Source organism: Vigna angularis, chromosome 6, assembly GCF_016808095.1.
Source record: "Vigna angularis cultivar LongXiaoDou No.4 chromosome 6, ASM1680809v1, whole genome shotgun sequence".
Taxonomy (NCBI): Eukaryota; Viridiplantae; Streptophyta; class Magnoliopsida; order Fabales; family Fabaceae; genus Vigna; species Vigna angularis.
This window is the reverse complement of record NC_068975.1, coordinates 19,253,949-19,274,231: the sequence shown is the minus strand read 5'-3', so window position 1 is coordinate 19,274,231 and position 20,283 is coordinate 19,253,949. Positions and strand designations below refer to the sequence as shown.

Genomic DNA, 20,283 nt, shown 5'->3' with positions numbered 1-20,283 from the left:
ATCGTGAGAACCCCAGCTAGAGTTTGTTCTCTTCACTTGTGTCTCCGCATCTAGTTGATTACTTTGATTGTTGTGGAGATGCAGTGAAAAGAGTTATAGCTCTAGTGGCCTTGATTTAAGCATTATGGAGTTATCCTTGTGAGTGCATATATTTGGCCTTAGAACTTTAGTCACTCAACCTTTGATAAGGCACAAAAGGGAGATTATTTGTTTAAGTTTGTCTTTCGTTCTTTTTCTTTCTATTTTACAATAAATGCGTCATGTTTCTTTTGATAAAAAAAAAGAAAATAGGAAAATAAATAAATAAATTTTGAATTCATAATTAATTTTGTTTACTATTAAATTCTGGGAATCATTCTAAAAAACGAAAAAAATTAGATTTTCTTAAAAATAATTTTTGGGGCATGAAAAATCTTTGAAAGAAAATAAAAAAAATGAATATAAATTTTTTTTCTTGAGCCCATTTGGCCCAATTTTCATTATGATTTTCATCGAGTGCAGTTCATCTAACATTCAAGTCCAAGTTTATTCCCACCTAATTCCCTTCAAATTTGATTCAATCTAGTTTTTGCAGTCTTGGAAGGAATAAAAATCAATCAAAATGTCAAAAAATAAAATCAAAACTTCAAAATAAAAAAAAAATGAAAAAATGTTCGAACAATTTTCGAGCTCATTTTGGCCCAGTTACATACATGATTTTCATTAAATTCAATTTGTAAAAAATGAAAACACAAAAAGTTTTTCTTCTAATATGCTTAATATTTTTCACATTTTATTGTAAATAAATAAATTTTAAAAAAAATGAAAAATAAAATATTTTTGTTTTTCAAACATTTTTCTAAGTCAAGCTTTCTCATATCAGTTTTTGCATTGTTTTCAAAGTCCAATGTTTCCCACTAGCTCACAAAGCCTAGTGTTTCCACACTGGCCCCCAAGCCCAGTTTCCATACTGGCCCTCAAAACCCAGATTCCACACTGGCCCACAAAGCCAAGCTTGACTGGCCCCTAAGCCTAGTTTTTGTCTAGCCCTTAAACCCAATTTTCTCTAGTAAAAAAAAAATCTTTCTTTCAGCTAGTATCATCATTTTACTTCACATTACATTTCGTCATAAAGATATAAATGTGAAAAATACAAAAAAATCTCTTCCCGTTAGTTGCATCGTCTTTCCTTAATGTACATGTCTTCAATCATAAAAATACAAAAAAAAAATATACAAAAAAACATAGATTTCCCTCAGTAACGTACATCATTTTCACTTCATATTACATTTCTTCATTCATAAAAAAAAAAATATATGCATATCGTATCAAATGTTGAGTCAATTATTTTCGATGCAAATCATCCACTTTATGACATTTCACAAAAAAAAAATGTAATGGATGTCATAATCTCCTATAGTCAAGTGATTATATCACGTATTCTTAAGAAATATTTGTGTGTGCATTGCTTGAAAACATCATCCTTCAACCTTCACTAAACCAAAGATTGACCCCAATCATGTTCTTGAGTCCAAATAATAAACGCAAAGTTTTACACTGGGACAAATTTTCCATGTTAAGATTACCTTCATTGGCCTTCATTTGGAAGATCCTTGAATCCGTTGGGACAAAAAAAATAATAAAAAATAAAACAAAAGAAAAGAAAAATGACTCTTGTTGAGATCATTTAGTCTTGTCTCCTAATTAATCTTGTGAAAATAAAACAATCAAAATTTGAAATGATGTGTGGCCATCTTTCTTCATCCAAAAACAAAAAAGTAAAAGATATATCCATTGATACCAAATTTGAGCCAATAAGAAATTTCTTTTCAAAAATTTACCTAAACAAGGGTTACCATCACAATAGAAGTCAACTCAAATTGCAAACAATAAAAAACACACTTAGTGATCAAATGAAGAGAATTCATCAAAAGTAAAGCAAAAATAGAAAGAATCACAAAGTGATGACAAACAAAGAATGAAATTTGCAAAATAGCAAAATAGTCAAAACAGATTTGACGAATAGCTGATACAAGGTGTAGATGATAACTCTTGTTTCAAATAATCTACAAACATTTATTTGAGCCTTTATATCTTTTCTTTCAATACCCTTCAGCCCAAGCCACATTAGAAGCTCAATAAAAGTCCATACAGATTGAATAATGGTTGCTTAAATTTTCATAAAGCTTAATTTTGAGACAAGACAAAATGACTAACAATGGAGTTGTAAAAAATGATGAAAAAATAAATGTCCTCGGAAGAAGGGAACTCCCTGTTGATTAAGATTATATAAAGGAAAATCAAGACAATTGGGGCAATCCTTTTAAGCCAATCATTTCCATATCCATCACAAATTTTTGAACAAATTCATATCTCATTCAAACTCTTCCCCCAATTCCCAAACAAATTCATATCCCATTCAAACTCTTCCCCCGATTCCCAAACTAGGGGGCAACTTTGTAGGTTTTACATAACCTTTTCGCTCGTTCTCCAAAACTAGGGCAACTTTGTGAGTTTCATATGTTTTGGCCCATTCAAAATATTGGGCAGCTTTGTTAATCTCACAATTTTTTTCATCTGTATATTCAAAGCTCATGCCAAGACTAGGGCATCCCTTGTTGGGCCTCGCATGATCTTGGTTCGCCCTGAATTTCATAAATCTATTACCACCAAAATTGGGGCAATTTTTATAAATCTCACATGAAATTCTCACTCCCTGATTCATAACTTATTCCCTCACATTCCTTTTCCGAAACACCAAACTGGGGTAACCTTTGGGTATATCATATTTCACATTGACATTCACATATTACATCTTCATTGATGATTGTATGAGGAATGATGTGCCCAAAAAGCCATCTCAGTCTCCTCTAAACCCTTCGAAAAATCTTTCTTACCATTTTAACCAACCTCTGATATCAAGCATGTATACACTAGTATTTCATCAGAAAATGTCTAGCACACAAGCTTCATTTTGAACATTTGACTTTAGAATTTGACATCCATTGTAAAACAAAGAAAATGAAGGTCTAAATCTTCATAAATTTGATGATTTCAAAGAAAACAAATTGACTCAGTAAAAAAATAAGTGTCATAGTTTCATAATCTTCCATTATGGACAAAAAAAAAATCACAAGTCAACATCATGTACATATTTTCATAAACTTTGAATTTGTTTTCATGAATGTTTATCACATCTTCTTCCTTCAAAAAGACAAAAAAAATCAACATGCATCAAAGTTTTCTCCTCCAATTTCAAAATTTACATCAACCATGTTTCTCTTGCATATCGAGGCTTCAAAATCCTAATCCTTGTACAAAAATGCAACACCTTGTTTATTGATTTTAAGTCATAGTTTCAACCTTATACAAAATCTTTAAAACCTTGTTTCTCATATCATATAAAAATGGACACTCATTTCTATCTCATGAAAAAAAATCAAAAAATTCAACATTTCAAAATTTCAAAACTTAAAAAAAAAAGCTCATTAAAAAAAATAAACAAATTCAAAAGTTTCCAATTCAAAACAATCAAACAATTCATTTTCTTCCATTTGTATCGCGGCCCTTTGCAAGGCAATGGTCATGTCCATATTTTAGTTTTTCTAACGGCCCTCTGCTTGGCAATGGTCAAATTTAAGTTTTCTTCTACGATATTGGCCCTCTACAAGGCAATGGTCAAATCCAGGTTGTTGTTCTGCGATATTGGCCCTCTGCAAGGCAATGGTCAAGTCCAGATTTTAGTTTTTCTAATGGCCATCTGCTTGGCAATGGTCGAATTTAAGTTTTCTTCTGCGATATTGGCCCTCTGCAAGGCAATGGTCAAATCCAGGTTGTTGTTGTGCGATATTGGCCCTCTGCAAGGCAATGGTCAAGTCCAGATTTTAGTTTTTCTAACGACCCTCTGCTTGGCAATGGTCGAATTTAAGTTTTCTTCTGCGATATTGGCCCTCTACAAGGCAATGGTCAAATCCAGGTTGTTGTTCTGCGATATTGGCCCTCTACAACGCAATGGTCAAGTCCAAATATTAGTTTGTCTAACGGCCCTCTGCTTGGCAATGGTCGAATTTAAGTTTTCTTCTTCGATATTGGCCCTCCGCAAGGCAATGGTCAAATTCAGGTTTTAGTTTTTCTAACGGCCTTCTTCTTGGCAATGGTCGAATTTAAGTTTTCTTCTACTATATTGGCCCTTTACAAGGCAATGGTTAAATCCAGGTTGTTGTTCTGTGATATTGGCTCTCTTCAAGGCAATGGTCAAGTCCATATTTTAGTTTTTCTAGCGGCTCTCTGCTTGGCAATGGTCGAATTTAAGTTTTCTTCTGCGATATTGGCCCTCTGCAAGGCAATGGTCAAATCCAGGTTGTTGTTCTGCGATATTGGCCCTCTGCAAGGCAATGGTCAAGTCCAGATTTTAGTTTGTCTAACGGCCCTCTGCTTGGCAATGGTCGAATTTAAGTTTTCTTCTGCGATATTGGTCCTCGATAAGGCAATGGTCAAATCCAGGTTTTAGTTTTTCTAACGGCCTCTGCTTGGAAATGGTCGAATCCAAGTTTTTGTTTGGTGAATCGCTCTCTTTGGGCATTGGCCAAGCTTTTTGCTGTGTTGTAATCTCCTTTCTGAATTCGGTCATTGTATGCTTGAATTGGTTGTTATTCTTCCTCTTTCTCTTTGAAACCCAGACAAAATTAGTGTTTCTATCTTTACTTATCTTTTACTAAGATAATATGTAAATGGTAAATTTCCATATCATCTAGTAAAATCTAAGTAAAGAGGGGCAGCTGTCAAACACCCAATTTTGTCCGAGTAAATTAAATTCATCACAAAAATGAATAAAAAAAACATAAAAAACCAAAATGAAAAAATACTATTTGTTTTACTTTTTGCTTCCCCAAATTTTCTTTTAACACTTAATCCAATGGCCCAAAATAATCTCTTACTTTTTTACTTCCTCACCACCCATCTTCTCTTACCACACCCCACTCTCCACATCACCATCCACCTCACCCTCCATATCACATTCCACATCATCTACCTTTTTCATTTACTTTTTCCACCTCATTTCCTTATTAATTTTTATATACGAACTTTTCTAATTATTCCAGTTACATTTTTAATTATATCTTCTTCATCAACATTATTTCACCTACTTTCTCCACCAACTTTTTATATTATTTATTTCACTTATTTTCCACATTAACTTTTACTATTTACTATTTCACCTACTTCTCCACCAACTTTTTATATTATTTCTTTCACTTATTTTCCACATTAACTTTTATTATTTACTATATTTTATTTTACCTACTTCTCCACCAACTTTTTATATTATTTCTTTCACTTATTTTTCACATTAACTTTTATTATTTACTATATTTTATTTCACCTACCTTCTCCACCAACTTTTTATATTATTTCTTTCACTTATTTTCCATATTAACTTTTATTATTTACTATATTTTATTTCACCTACTTCTCTACCAACTTTTTTATATTATTTCTTTCACTTATTTTCCACATTAACCTTTACTATTTACTTTTTTCTATTATATTTTATTTCATCTAAATTTTCCACCAACTTATTATATTATTTTTATTCATCAACTTTCTTCATCCTTAATTCTATAAATACCTACATTCTCTTCACTTCATACACACAATTACATAATATCCATCTCTTCTCTCTCAAAACCTCTTCATCATCCCAAAACTCTACTTCATTTTTCTCTCACATTTTACTATTTCCTAATCCCTCTATACATAGTAAATCTCATACCACATTTTTACTATAAATTCATCTTCTTCACCATCAATCTATCTCTTCTCACAACTTATTACAAGCAAAGTCTTGCTTCATCATTCAAATCTTCAACAAGGTACACATTTTCTTTTCATTTTATTTATATGCATTTTGATCATTTTTTTGTTTATAAATTTATCCTATTTTTTACCACAATTTTATCCTATCCTTTTTCACATTTTTATGTCATAGATATTTCAACTCACCTCTCTTTCTTAATAAAAAGAAAATAAAAAAATATAAAACTTTAAAAAACATGTAATGATATAAATATCGGTATGAGTACTCGTGCGATCGTACGCATCAACCTAGTGCTCATTACGCAAAAAAATAAAAAATAAGAAAAAAAGCCGTGTGAGTGCTCGTGCGATCGTATGCATCAACCTAGTGCTCATTACGCAAAAATCTAAATATTACATCAAAATACCAAAAAAAAATATAAAATATTCAAAAAAAAACTAAAAATATAAATTTCTCATTCAATCAACCTACGCCAGAACTACGTGATCCTTGATTCTCCATCAAGAGTGGAGATACCTAGGAGCAAGGTTAGCCCTTGTCAGGTTCACTTCCCAAAATCCAAAATCTTTTCAAAACAAATTTTCAAACAATTTCCAAACAAACTTCTCAAACAGTTTAAAAGAACTACGTAACCCTGTTTTCTCATTCTGAATGAGAATACGTAGGAGCAAGGTCAATCATTGTTGGGCCCAAAAAAACTAAAAAATATATTTTTTGTTTCTTTAGAGTTTTATTTTAGGGGATAGTTAAACATTTTGAAAACCACATCATATTCGCGTATTTAGTTAAAGGTACTGCCTTAGGGCAGGCGTTGTAGAGTGCTAATACCTTCCCTATACGTAACTGACTCCCGAACATAATCTCATTTTCGTAGACCATGCCTTATCATTTTATGGTTTTTCCGTAATTTTCCAGAATAAACTATGGTGACGACTTCAATCTCTTTTCCAAATCGCGTTCCTTTTTTTGGATCGTCGTCTCGTCGCGATTCCGGTTGCGACAGATGGCGACTTCACTGGGGACATCAGAGAGTCACGCCATTTAATTAGGTGCGCGAATGGATGTGGTTTTGCTTTATGTTTTTTTTTCCTTTTTCTTTATCTATGTTTTATATTTGAAGTAATTGCGTGTGAATTATTTTGATTGTTCTATATTGAACCCTAGGGTAGAAATCATGTTTATATATGCCTGGCTAATAACACTGTTCGACTTCACTTTAGGACCGTTCGGCTTTAATGTTTTCCACATTTACTTCAATGTTTTCAATTCTGTTTGATTTTGTTAATTTCGTTTTAATGTTAACTTAACTGTGTTTGGCTGGTCATTAGTGATTTTGCATTGTTTCCTTGATATTTCTGGACTGTACTAGTGTTTCTGCTGCTCTGGCCTGACATTCTATTAAATCTGATTGTGTTCTTGCAATGAGTATACGCTTAGTTGCCCAATTGGTGATTGAATTTTGGCTTAGTTGATAAATAAGTATGGAACATAATGGATGGAATAGGTGTGTTGCATTCGCTTAGTTCGCGATTATGATAGCATGATTGGTCTTCGCTTAGTTGATTAATTCATGTTGGATTAGAGGTTAGAGTAGTTTATTCATGAGACTTATGCACCTTAATTGTCATTCTGCTGCTCTGATTTGGCTCAATATTCAATATGTTTTGTACTTGAGATTGGGTATACGCTTAGTTGCCTAATTGGTGTTTAATCTTCGCTTAGTTGGTTGGGCTGTATGGTACAAAATTGATTGGATTTGTGCATTGCATTCACTTAGTTTGCAATTTTGAAGACCAGATTAGCCTTCGCTTAGTTGGGTAATTTGTGTTGGATTTGGGTTAAAGTAGTGGGTAATTGTTGTTAATCTGTGATTGGAAGCATGTAATTGAGCTAGTGACCAACCGTTTTAAATCTGTGTTGCACTCCATTCTAGTTTTAATTTAGTTCATCTACATTCACAAACTCTTCACCAAACACTCCCTACCAAGTGTTCGACCTATTGACTGAACCACATTTGGTCCTTGAGAGACGACCTTGGAGTCAATTCCTAGTATTATACTGCACTTAGTTGAGCATTAAATTTGATTCAGGTACAGCCTCGATCAGGAAGACAAAGCTTTGATGAAGTCCACTATAATGATAACTTACAAATTAATCGACCATATACTCAGTACAAGAAGAAACTTAAGCAAAAAAGTGTGATGTATGAGTGATATTCTCAAGTAGATTGTCTATGCCATGGCTAAGAATGTGAAATCTTTTTTAGAATTTCTATGAGAAAATTTATAAAAAGGGGTCTGAAGAAAACTCTAGCTATGAACGAAAAGGTTATTAAACTTTCAATAATATTTTCCTCTAGAAAACTTTCATGCACCATGCAGTTGGTAATTTGGGTGGTCTCAGTATCAACTTATACCATCCTTCATTAGAAGCACAAAGCTTCACCAAAATCAACCTCACAGAAAAAGAGAATTATTTGTTACTAACATTTAGCAAGACAACACTTTGACACAACAAGAATGATCACCAACTTGATCTAAACTTCATACATGAAATATAAGAAGAGGTAGCAAAGCAAAAATTTGCATGACAGCACATGTAAGTACATGAACAAGCTTGAGCTTGGAGAAACGAGAAGAGATAAGCTTGAAGATAGCCCCTTATTCCATTATTCTATTCCATAAAAGACTTTGCAACTCCTGCCATCAATTAAAAACAATGAGCAATACCTTTGAGTAGAGATAACAATATCACAGAGAAAGAACTTAGAAGAGATCATTTTTAACATTGTAAGTATATAACTCTTTGTTAAGTTTTATACATAGTAATTACAAAAGAAAACAAAAATCTCTAGTTAAAAAAGGAAAGCATAACCAATGTTTTTCCTATAATATACACATGGTTATCTATTGATAAATTGAGAAGTAATTCTTTAATTATGGAATATATAATTGTATGTATTCTATTACAATAATATTAATACAATGACATTAATCTCTAAGAATTTTTCTTGTTCATTCAATTTAAAAAGCATTTTAGGTTATATAATGTGTCATATTAATTGAATTATGTATTTTTTTTCTTATTTGTATTATTTTGTTCACTTTTTTTTACTCTTATCATTATCTTTGTTTTTTTTACTTGCTTGAATAATGTCCTCCTATTTTCCTTCTTTCCTAATTAGAAATACTTTTTTTCTATCAATTTGAATAATTTCTTATATGTATGTCAAATTTAAAATTGAAATTATATATGTAGTTAACTAGTATTGGTTGTGAATATAATACTATAATTAGTATGTGAAATGTAAGGCGTTGAATTGAAATTACATATGTATTTAATTAATATTGGTCTTAACAAATATAAATATGTAAGTACATGTTATTTATGTGATGAATTGGTTTCACTTAATTTAGGATCAATTTTAAATTATAAGAAGATATTGGAGATAACTTTAATTTTAAATCGTGTATCTGGTAGTCTACCTTTTTCTTTCTCATTAAAAAGCTGTATTTTTTTTTACGAGCGTTGGGTAAGAAAATTTCAAGGTTAAATAAAAAATATACTTCACAATCCAAATATTCAAAGACATTTATTGAGCTTGATTATCAATTAAATCCCTTAGAAATCCATAAAAGAAAGAAAATCTTAATTACCTAATCCAAGATTCTAAAAAATTCAAAATTTCCATATTTATTATTCTTTTTAAGATCTCAAACAAAACCAATGATAACTTTAGGTTAACTTCTCTCCAAATGTTGTGTTGTTCACAATATTTATGTTAGTAGTGTTTAAAACAACATCTTTTAATAAAAACTTAATTAAAAGTCTTTTAATTTATAAAAACTCAAAATTTAATTATATCATTCTTTTATTATTATTTTTTCATATCAAGGTACATAAACAATGTGATAATGCAACTGACAAAATCAAACAACAAATACTTGATTAAAAAATATAATATTTTGAGTATTTAATATAATTTTTTTTAACAAAAGCTTAAACTAAAATTATCTTAATTTATAAGAAATTTAAATCTTATTTAAGCCTTTGTTTAATGCTAGTAAGTAGATTTTGTACACTAGTTTGTTTTCTTAACTTCTACTCAACATTTAGCATCTATAAAATTCTTTAGTCAAACTCTCATTTTAAAATAAGCATTTTAAAATAAGCATTCCAAAATAGAAGTTAAATAAATAAATAGAACTGGTTTGACGAAAATCATGCATTCATATATGTTCCAAATAATTAATAGTGTTTTTCCTTCTTCAATTAAATATTTCTTTCACATTTAAAACTTGGAAATGAAAAACATAATTGGGCCATATTCGTAAAAGGTTGTATTGAAAGCCCATTATTTAATGGGCTTTCGGGCTGTGATCCAGAAAAAAAAATCAGAAAAGAAAATAAATTGTGGATAATTCATGTGTCCGAATACAACCTTCAACAGAGCTTGACACGAGTTCGTTCATTCAGAGTGAGATAGAATTGTTCAAGAGCTACTATGGCGGTTTCTTCTCTCTCTGTTACTCCTCTTTCTCTCTCCAATTCTTCTCCCTCTCTATCTTCCAAGCTAAAGTCTCCATCTTTGTGCCTTTTCTCGGGTAACTCCTTGAGGGTCACATGCCCCAAGCCTCTGCAGTCATCAACTGTGGTTCATGTTGCTCCGGAAGTGTTGGATTCTTCCCCTGATCCCTTGGACCCACCTCCAGAAACCCTTGATGATGACTCTGAACCCACCACTTATCAGGTTTCTGGGTGTGTGGTTTGGTATTTCTTCATTGGGTGATGTATTACTAGGAGTTTTTCAATTGCTTGATTAATTGTGTTTCTAGAATGCACTAATTCAGCTTTTGTTATTTATCTGTAAAGCAATGTTTATTGTGTTTGTTGATAATTTAAGATTTGGGGAGATAAGATGAAATGAATAATGAACTTTACGACTATGTTATTGTTTTTGTCTTTTGCAATGTCATAACTTGTTTGTTTGGTTGGAGATTGAGGAAGTACAATGGCACTGAGTTTAATGTTATTATGGTTTAGCTTGTGTAGTAGTTTTCCTTACACATGTTGAGTAGTGCGGAAGGAAAACGAGGGAGGAAAGTTTGTTTAAATTTAAGAGAAAATGGGTGGGGAAAAAATTTGAATATTTGTTTGTTCAAGTTGATTATTGTTCTCCCCTTGATTTCCACTTTCCCTTTAACTGAACAAAGGAAACTACATTGTTATCTGTTTCATTTCCGCTGTAATGTCTTTTCTCCCATTCAAACAACATATCATTAATGTTTTGAGCTCATGAGTGAAGTGGGCGGTGGGCGGTTAGATGTTAGGTGGCATGGTGCAGTTGGTATCCTTGTTAATGCAATATTTTGGTGTTTTAGGTTGGTGAATTGGGGACTCCGAGCACTTCGGCAATTAGCATTGGCGCTGATGCAGATGCAGTATGTTGTTCAATTCCTCATTTCCAGTTGCTATTTAATATTTGTTTCATTTCGGGGGTTTTCTTTATCTTGTACATGTAAGGCTCAAATTTCAAGTGAATTATATCCAGTAAAAATCGTTGAAGAATCATAATAAGAAATGATTGGACATTTTAATTTGTGAATAGTGTTTGGTAAATCAGGTAAGAGGTTAAATGAGTTGTATTTGATGGTAGCCAATAAGTCAGGAGTGAATATTTGACTCCTCATAGTCATATGGCATAGTTCCCTGACGATGTGACATGACTCTCAATATTATTGTTGACCAGTTATGCTTGTACTAGACAATTTTTAAGTTATAATTTTGGCTGAAATATGTTTCATGAATATATTTGAAAGGTTATTAAAATCACATGATTGCACTTTCCGTAATTTGATGCATAATTTGATTCAATTCAGCAATGTAGCAATTTATATCATGTGATGAATCACTTATTGCTTTGAATCGTGTGATAATACATAAATTGGTGGGGTTCTGTATCCCAGGATGAATCATGTCTTAGCATCTTTTGATATTTTTAACTTTGTTGCTTTTTATTTTTTACCAATTCTCATCAGAGAAACTGAAACCTATAAAGGTATAAATTATTACATAAAAGTGAAACAAAGGAGTTTTTCTTAATGCACTCTTTTTTATTATTACATTCTTCTTCTGATATAGTGGCTTCATAAGGTCATTCACTTGCTCTAAACTCCTATTTGGCTTTCAAGTTCTGTTTTCATCACCTAGAAACAGAGACTTCATACAGCCATTCTCATACTCCATTCAATTTATTTAGCTATATCATTGCCTCTTCTTTTTTCTTTCAAAACATAGTCTTCATGCAATCACTTACTTTGCCCTAAGGCTAAAAGGAAGGACAAAATGATGTTTCCTGATAGCATACTATGTTCTTTAAATAAATTACACAAATTATAATTATCATTTTATAGAAAGTGGATTTTAAGTGTAACTTAACCTTACAAAATCAGCTTATTAGATGAGATTTGCACTCCCTTATATATCATGATTTAGTCATAATATTAGTCAATATGAGATTTTCAACACATTCAATATCCACAAACAATGTGGAGTAGTTCATTTAGGATGAACTATCAGTTTGCAGGAACTCATAAAGAATCAACACTGTTGAGTTTCAATTATGAATTTTTGGCTTGTGTGCTCTAGTACCATTACAATTTACTTGTCCATTATGATGTATGCAGTTTTTTAACGTTTTAAGTGTCGATGAATCACGTGTACATTCTAAATTGAGAAAAAAGTTACTATTTACGTTTCAAAAACCAAGTATTCTCTGTATAGTTCATGGTTTGACAGCTATGACGATGAATATATGAATCCATTTCGTATTCCATGATACTTGATGGCCTATTAGTGCTGTATCCCTCACCCCTAATTTATCAAAATGGGCCTTGCTCTGCATGATATAGAGGCCCCAACAACTTTAGCTCGAAAAAATGGCAATCAAGTTCATAGAGGGCCTGGTAACTATTGGGAAGTTCCATTTTGCCTATCTCAGTGGGTTGTAACTAGTATATATGTTAGACAACTTCCTTTAATGTCTGCTGGTTTTAAGATGTAATCTTACAGTAGTGTCCTTAGACTACAGTCCTAGGAAGTTGTCCAACTGGTGCAAATGTTTCTTTCTTGAAGAATGTGGCTAAACGTGGTCTCTGATATCTTGTTTGTCAAATACTGGATTTTCTCTACAAATTTGTTTTACTTTGTTTTGTTGGACAGTTGGTTGTTGAATGTAGAGAAAGGTAAAGGCAATATTAGAACCTGTTAGGCACTCCTATATGGATATGGAAAAAGAGGGTTTTTCAATGGCTATTAAAAATTTGTATTGGTAGCAGCTAATGTAGAAAGAATTTTGTTAGAGGCTCTGTGGAATATATATACAGAAAGAAGTAAATGAGTGAGGTTGGCAATCATTTGGGGTACTCTTGGGATGGCTGTTGCCAATGTTCAAAAATTGCCTCTCTGTTTGGTTGTTTCATTCTTAATTCCAATACTTTGTACCTGTTGTTCTAATATGAGCGCTGTTCCCTGAGTAAATTCTCTATTTGTGTCCACAGTAGATTCAGTTACCATCAAAATCACTCTTATCAACTATCTGTTTTGAACTGTTTTAGTTGTCAAAATGAGGTATTATGATTTTTTATTTCATGATAGTGTAATCATGAATTTTTATAATAAAAAAAAATTAAGCTCTCACTCAGCATGTTCTACTGCATTTTAACATCATGAAACATACTTTGTGATTCTTTACTGTGTACTTTGTGATTCTTTACTGTGATCACTTTGATAATATTTATAGTTGAGCATTATGGAAATAGATGGTCGCTGCATTGGAAACTAATATTCTCGAATCACTGTTCTTGAGGATGTGTTAAGAAATCTTCCAAAGTTTATAAATAGTTTAATTCTGTACTACACATTTCATGTAGTAAAAACCTAAACTTTTTTACTTTTCGGGATAAGTAATGTAGCATAGGCTGCTAATAACAGTTAGATTATTAATATTTGCTATGATATTTTCTTGTTCTTCATGGATGAGAGGGGTTTTATATGGCAATTCTATTATTTTGGGCTTTCAATTAATGTTGAACTAAGCATGCTGTTAGCTTATTTTTCATTAGTTCCTTTGTGAAATTATCTGTAAGTTCAGTTGAAAGGTGCAAAAGCAACTCAATGGTACGAGATTTTGAGTATTAAACCATTGATTTGTTTTTCTTTACTCTAACCAGAAATTAGAATAAACATTTCATTCAGATGCCTTTCTTTTTTTATGTACTCTCATAAAATTAAATCCTCTTATAATATTGTTTTATTACTATTCTTAGATGGCACCAAAGCAGAAGATTAGAATCAAGCTTAGATCTTACTGGGTGCCCTTGATTGAGGATTCCTGCAAGCAGATATTAGATGCAGCAAGGACTACCAATGCAAAAACGATGGGACCTGTGCCATTGCCAACCAAGAGGCGAGTCTACTGTGTTCTTAAATCCCCTCACGTACACAAGGATGCTCGGTTTCATTTCGAGATCAGAACTCACCAGCGTCTCATTGATATTCTGTATCCTACTGCTCAAACAATAGATTCACTTATGCAACTAGATCTTCCTGCTGGTGTTGATGTTGAGGTCAAGCTCTAGAGAGATTTTCTTCTTAGGTTGCTAACTATCTTGAATTTGAGGGAAGTTCAACTTGTTATCAATAGCCAAATACATTAGTAGATATCATGTATTTCGCTGCCTGAACTTTACTTGTGTGGACGATGCAAAATATTCTTTTGTTTGCTTCACCTTCTGTCTTCAACAAGGTTTTCATTTAGTCTATCCCCGAGTTCCTGTTATTGCACAGATATGTGTATATCATATTTAATGTTATGTAATTCTGATATGTCACAATGTTTTATTTTTCCTGTTAAGTTATGCTTAAGAATTTCTTTTGATTGATTTCAAAATTGAATGAGATGCCGTCCTTGTAGTTTTTATTAAGGGAAGGAATTGTTGAGGGTGTGTTTGATTCGAGAGACCCTTGTTAACTATTTTCACAAATAATTAAGCAAATGTTTCTCTGTTTTCATTTTATTTCATGTTTACTAATAGTTCACAATAAATGGTAAAAAATAACAAAAGGGTGTTAGTGCTTACTTTTCAAATGTTTGAAAATGGAAACAAAGTAAAGTTAAGTGGGAGCTTCTATTTGTTGGGTTTATTGACTTCCCTTTGTTCCTCTCCTCTTTTACATATTGCCAAACATGTTTAAAACTAGTGAAGATTATTCTATCACATTAAATTGAAGAAATAAGAATTATACACTGAAAATAATGTCAGTTATGAAGGTGCAGCTCTATCTGACATTTTTTTTTTTAGTTTATATCCATTGCAGTGTCAGAAGTGTTTTTAAAATTTTATGCTGATCGAGAATATGCACTGAAAATATGTCAATTCTGAACATATTTCAACTCAGTAGCATCTGTTTCTTTTGTTCATTGTGGAGGGAACTCGGAGATTGTTGTTATGGAAGTCTTCAAATGAGGAAGTTGGCATATATGGCTCAACCATCTTTATATGTTGAAGATGAATCCTTAGTTAATTTATGTGGAATTGGCCCTCGTCCACTTGAAAATCTAGTTGCTAACGAAAGTGCTTTTGGATATTTGTTTACAATACAATATGAAAAGTGCTTTTGTTGATATTTATTATTTTATTTAGTTAATTTGCTTTATCTTTTAGTTTCTTACCTTTTTTTTATACATTCTCAAATATTCTTTCGTTGCTTGTGGAGTTGTGAAACCAATGTCAACCATAACAATCATAGATATCTTATTTTTGTTATTTTTGTTGAATGGAACAGGGATATTGATTTCAAAAGCACTTTGAACACTTCAAGCTTTCGATTTTAAAAATATTCGTCCTTTTTCGAGATACTCATCGTTTTTTTCGAGATACTCCAATGCTAAGTCAATCAAGTGCATTAGTTAACAACAAATATAATCATTAATAAACATCATTAATATTTCTCACAAAATATATTATTTATAGTATTGTGCATTGGCTCTTATGTGCATTAATCTAGGTCATGTGGCTTAATTACAGGTTAATATTAAATTACTATAGCTGATTATGAATAATACAATTAGTACAATATCATTTTAATCGAACAAATAGAAATTAAATATATGTAAACGTAATAGATTGACATATATTCTATTAAAACAATTCTAGTCGAGTCTGAGAATAATTTAATCATATATAATATAATATCATTTTTCAAAAGAACTTCATAACTGATTAAGTCAAACATCCTATTCATAATTTTGTTTTTATTATTTTTATCAACATTCACAAAAATTTAGTATTTTCTTTTATATCTTTATTACATGTTGTCTTACTACTTTTCTTACAATAGGAAAAATTTATGATATGACCATGTAATTCTATTGAGCTAAATGTGGTTGCAATCTAAATTACTATCTTAATATAGATTGATACATTACAATACTTGCAAGAGGAAAAAGAAAATAAAAAATAACTAATTTAGCTTGAATTAATCATGGGTTTGATCTAGTTTGACCTTACCTTGACCTAATTTAGTTTGATCTTTGTCATTCACAAGATTTTGTTTCAACTTGAATCGGAGTTGATTAAAAGTGACTTAAGTCTGGTCTAATCTAGCTTGACTTGGTATGATCCAACTTAAGACTAAACTTATATTGAAATAACTTTTTGTTTACTTAACATGACTTGTGTCTAACTTTCTCTAGCTTGACTTTAGTGTTGTTTTTTTTTTTTTTACAACTTAATATTGGAAAACTTGAATCTAACCTTAACCATACTTAAATCTGACTCCGTGCACTTTATTTAAACTTATCCAACTAAAATTGAAATGATCTAGACATATTTTAATTTTGAATTTTTAAAATCTAAAATATTATGTATTCTATATTGAATTCAAATCTACTTAATTGAAGTTTACTCAATATTCAAAAATATAAATTTGGATTTGTGGTAAAATTATTTAAATAAACTTAAAATAATATAAATTTAAACAATTTTATTCTGAATTTAAGAATTTATATTTTTTTATCACCCTTAAAAAAATATAATTAGAAGGAATTTTTCTTAAAAAAAAGACTTTTTTCTATGCCATTTACTATTAGAAGAAGGTCCGGTAAGGACCATTGCCTACTATGAATGGTTAGGGGTGGGCAAAGTATACTGAACTGCATTGTATTATAAAGATTTGTAGTTAACTATAAAATGGTTCACCTGAACTGAACTGAACCAAAAAACAGTTCGGACAAACTGCACTGAACTAATTTTTAGTTCAGTTAGTTCAGTTATAGTATAGTAAATTGTTACAATATTTTAAATTAGTCCCATCAATCAGTGATTTCAATCAAGGTTGGAAATATGTTACAAGTTTAGCAGTTTTGGCTTCTGACTGTTCATCTTATATTGAACCGTCAATATTGACTACTTACTTTATTTTCTACAATTTGACGTCTGATCCATTGTCATTTTCTCTTTCCAAAGGCTTCTATTGTACAGTGCTTTTTATTCTAGAATTTTCATCATCCGCTTTTATCCATAATTAAGCACTACTGCCAGATAGTTTATTAAAGGCCATCATTAAAGGATTACTATTATATTGAATGTTTGATTATCTAGAAAATAAGACTGGCAGTGGATAAACATAACTCAATAAACATCAGCATATAAAATGGCAGCAATTTTTACAGTGAAAATGATTCTATATTGTTATCTCTCTTGGATATCAGTAAGAGTTACATGGTTGTTGGAGTTACAATTATTTTCTTGAGAAGAAGACTCTATACTTGATGAACTAGTTGGAGTTACAATTGTGGTGGGCAACGCCGCATCAGCTAAGGGAGGGTCACATTTCAAAAATAGTTGGAAATGAGAGAGGGATAAAAAAGCACAGTACAGTTCTCCTACAGTTAACTGAACTAAAAATGTGATAAGTTCAGTTTTAAAAACTAAACTATAAAACAGTATATTTAAATTTTTAGTAAAAATAGATTAGTTTTTTTTAGGATTATAAAGTACAGTTAACTATAGTTCAGTACAAATTAGTTTTTTTTGCCGAGTCCTATGAACGGTCAATCTAGTGTTGACATCTAGTAATTATTCTAAGATAAATATTTCTAGTAACAAATATTTCTAGTAACAAAAGAATAAGAACTCATAATCTGATTGAGCATTGTTCGAATCAGTTGAATGTAGTAATCGTTCTAATGGGTAATGAGCAGATAAGTTCACTCCCCTATTCCATACTTCGTAAAACTGCAATTTTGTTTCTGAATTAATTAAACAGTCACTCTCAAAAAAATTTTGAGGAACAATGATGAAGTATGAATATTTGATTGGTGAATACATTATTACACGTATCCCTATGCTTATCTACGTTATTTCTAGTTCTACGGAACCGCTTCATGAATTAGAAGCAAAAACACCATATTAGGTATTTTTATAAGGAATTAAAGTAGATCGAGTTGATGAAGTGGTATTCAAATCACAGTTATAAGAATTTTGACAGGAGAATGCTTGTCTGGGATCACATCACGGCATATGTGACATATTTAGTAAAACATTTTAAGGGTAGCCGGAGATTTATTCCAGAATAGGGAGTGAACCAAATCCTTAAAGTTCGATTGTGTGGCTACCAAATTGCTATGTTCTCTTGAGTGTGCAACTTGCTAGATTAGCATCTTCAATAATTCAGACAGACTTTCATGGCTAGATATGAGATATGGTGATAAAGAAGTCTCAATTTGTTTTATCTATTGCTAGGCCTGTCTCATAAAAGCCCTCTGTCCTTGTGCCTAACCTTACCACTTAAATGGCTAAATTGAATTTGTCCCTTAAAAAAAAGAGATTTATGTCTGCAACCTATTATTGCATATGATGTATGCTCCGTTTTACAACAATTTTATCACAATATTTTCTTTAAATTTGTCTTTAATTTAAATTTTTTATCCATGTTTATTAAAAAGAAGACTTTAAATTTAATTTAATTTTACAAAACTGATTTGTAAGAAAAAATTTATATCTAAGTATTATAAACTCGTTTTATTTCTATTTTACTTTTATTTTATTTTACGTGAAATCTTTAACACATCTTCACGTAGAAAAATATATATCTTTAACATCTTTAATTAATGTGGACATGAGACTATATATTAACAAATGATCCAATAGTAAGTGGAAGAATAAATCTAACAAACATCAAATCATGACTCTTATACCATGTTAAGAAGAAGTGATCTTTAAATCTAATTCAACCTTACAAAACTGGTTTATGAGATAATGTTTGCGTTTACATACATACTATCAGTTTGTTTTATCTCTAGTCTATATAAGATTTTCAATAATATGAAATTATTAAAGTAAAAAAGTTGAATACTCTCGTAAATTTATTGTTTTAAAATTTTTAGTAAGAGGTAATGTTATTTCTTTATTTACAAGTTAAGTTTTTGTTTTACTGATGTTGTTTCTATCTTATTTAGAGATTTTTTCCAAAAGAACTATCAGATTCAAATTTTGCAATTTATATATTTAGGGTTAAACCCCTTTAATTGTCCCTATTTATGTAGGTTTTTTTCAGCTCGATCCCTAATTGAGTATTAAATAGTGATAATTTGAATCAATTGGACTCTTGCCGTTAAATTAGGTTAACGGGTCAAGTTTTTGATGACCTGACACCTTCATAGAGGTTTATACGTGGAATTTCATAACATTAAACATTTTAAAATTAGGGTTTGGTGGTTGAATTTCCGAGTTTTGCTATGTGCAAGTTTCATGGCTACTGACGGCGGCGATTTGCGAAAAAGTCGCTATTGGAGATTTGTTGCGTTTTGCGATTCTTGCGAAAGAACAGAATTTGCTCGCGATTTGACCTTGCCTCTCTAGTCTGCGATTAGGGTTTGAAAATGGTAGAGGAGGAGACGTTGATGCAGCCTGAAGGAGATTCGTCGGGGTGAAGAAGGGGTTGGTCGTAGTGGCCATGGCGCCGCGATGAGACGCCCCGAGAAATGCAAAGACGAACTTGGGGCAGTTGGGGAGAAGGATCATGATGACCTCGCCCTGTCGCACGCCCAATCTGTGGAGGCGTGGTCTGGCAAATTTTGGAAGCAGTAGGCGTGGAGGGGAAGGTGTTTGGGGATGTATATATCAGGAAGCTTGGACTTGAAAATGAAGTCATTCCCCTGTTTTATTTCAATGGTCATTCCTGAATTACACCAACCTAGGAAAAACAAGACACAAAATTTGTGTTTGGCTAAGATAAGAGGAACTCGGAGTTTGATTGGTTCTATGTGATTTGAGGTGTTTGTCCACTGTTTTTATGGAGGGAATTTTTGTGAAGAGTTGTGACGTTTGACAATGTCCTAGACAATGTCCTATACTAATAATGATCACAGGCCTTCTCCACAAATTTCTTCCTTTGGTCGTTCTATATATCGTCTCAGGCAG

General features: G+C 31.6%; 1 protein-coding gene across 1 annotated transcript; it reads left to right on the top strand.

Annotated features, from left to right (window-relative positions):
- The first annotated feature begins 10,224 nt into the window (after positions 1–10,224).
- On the top strand, positions 10,225–14,702 carry LOC108341018 (uncharacterized). Its single transcript, XM_017578621.2, has 3 exons — positions 10,225–10,547; positions 11,179–11,238; positions 14,125–14,702. Exons 1-3 carry the CDS (start codon positions 10,302–10,304, stop codon positions 14,434–14,436), a joined length of 618 nt encoding a protein of 205 aa, XP_017434110.1. The 5' UTR covers positions 10,225–10,301; the 3' UTR covers positions 14,437–14,702.
- Positions 14,703–20,283: the final 5,581 nt, after the last annotated feature.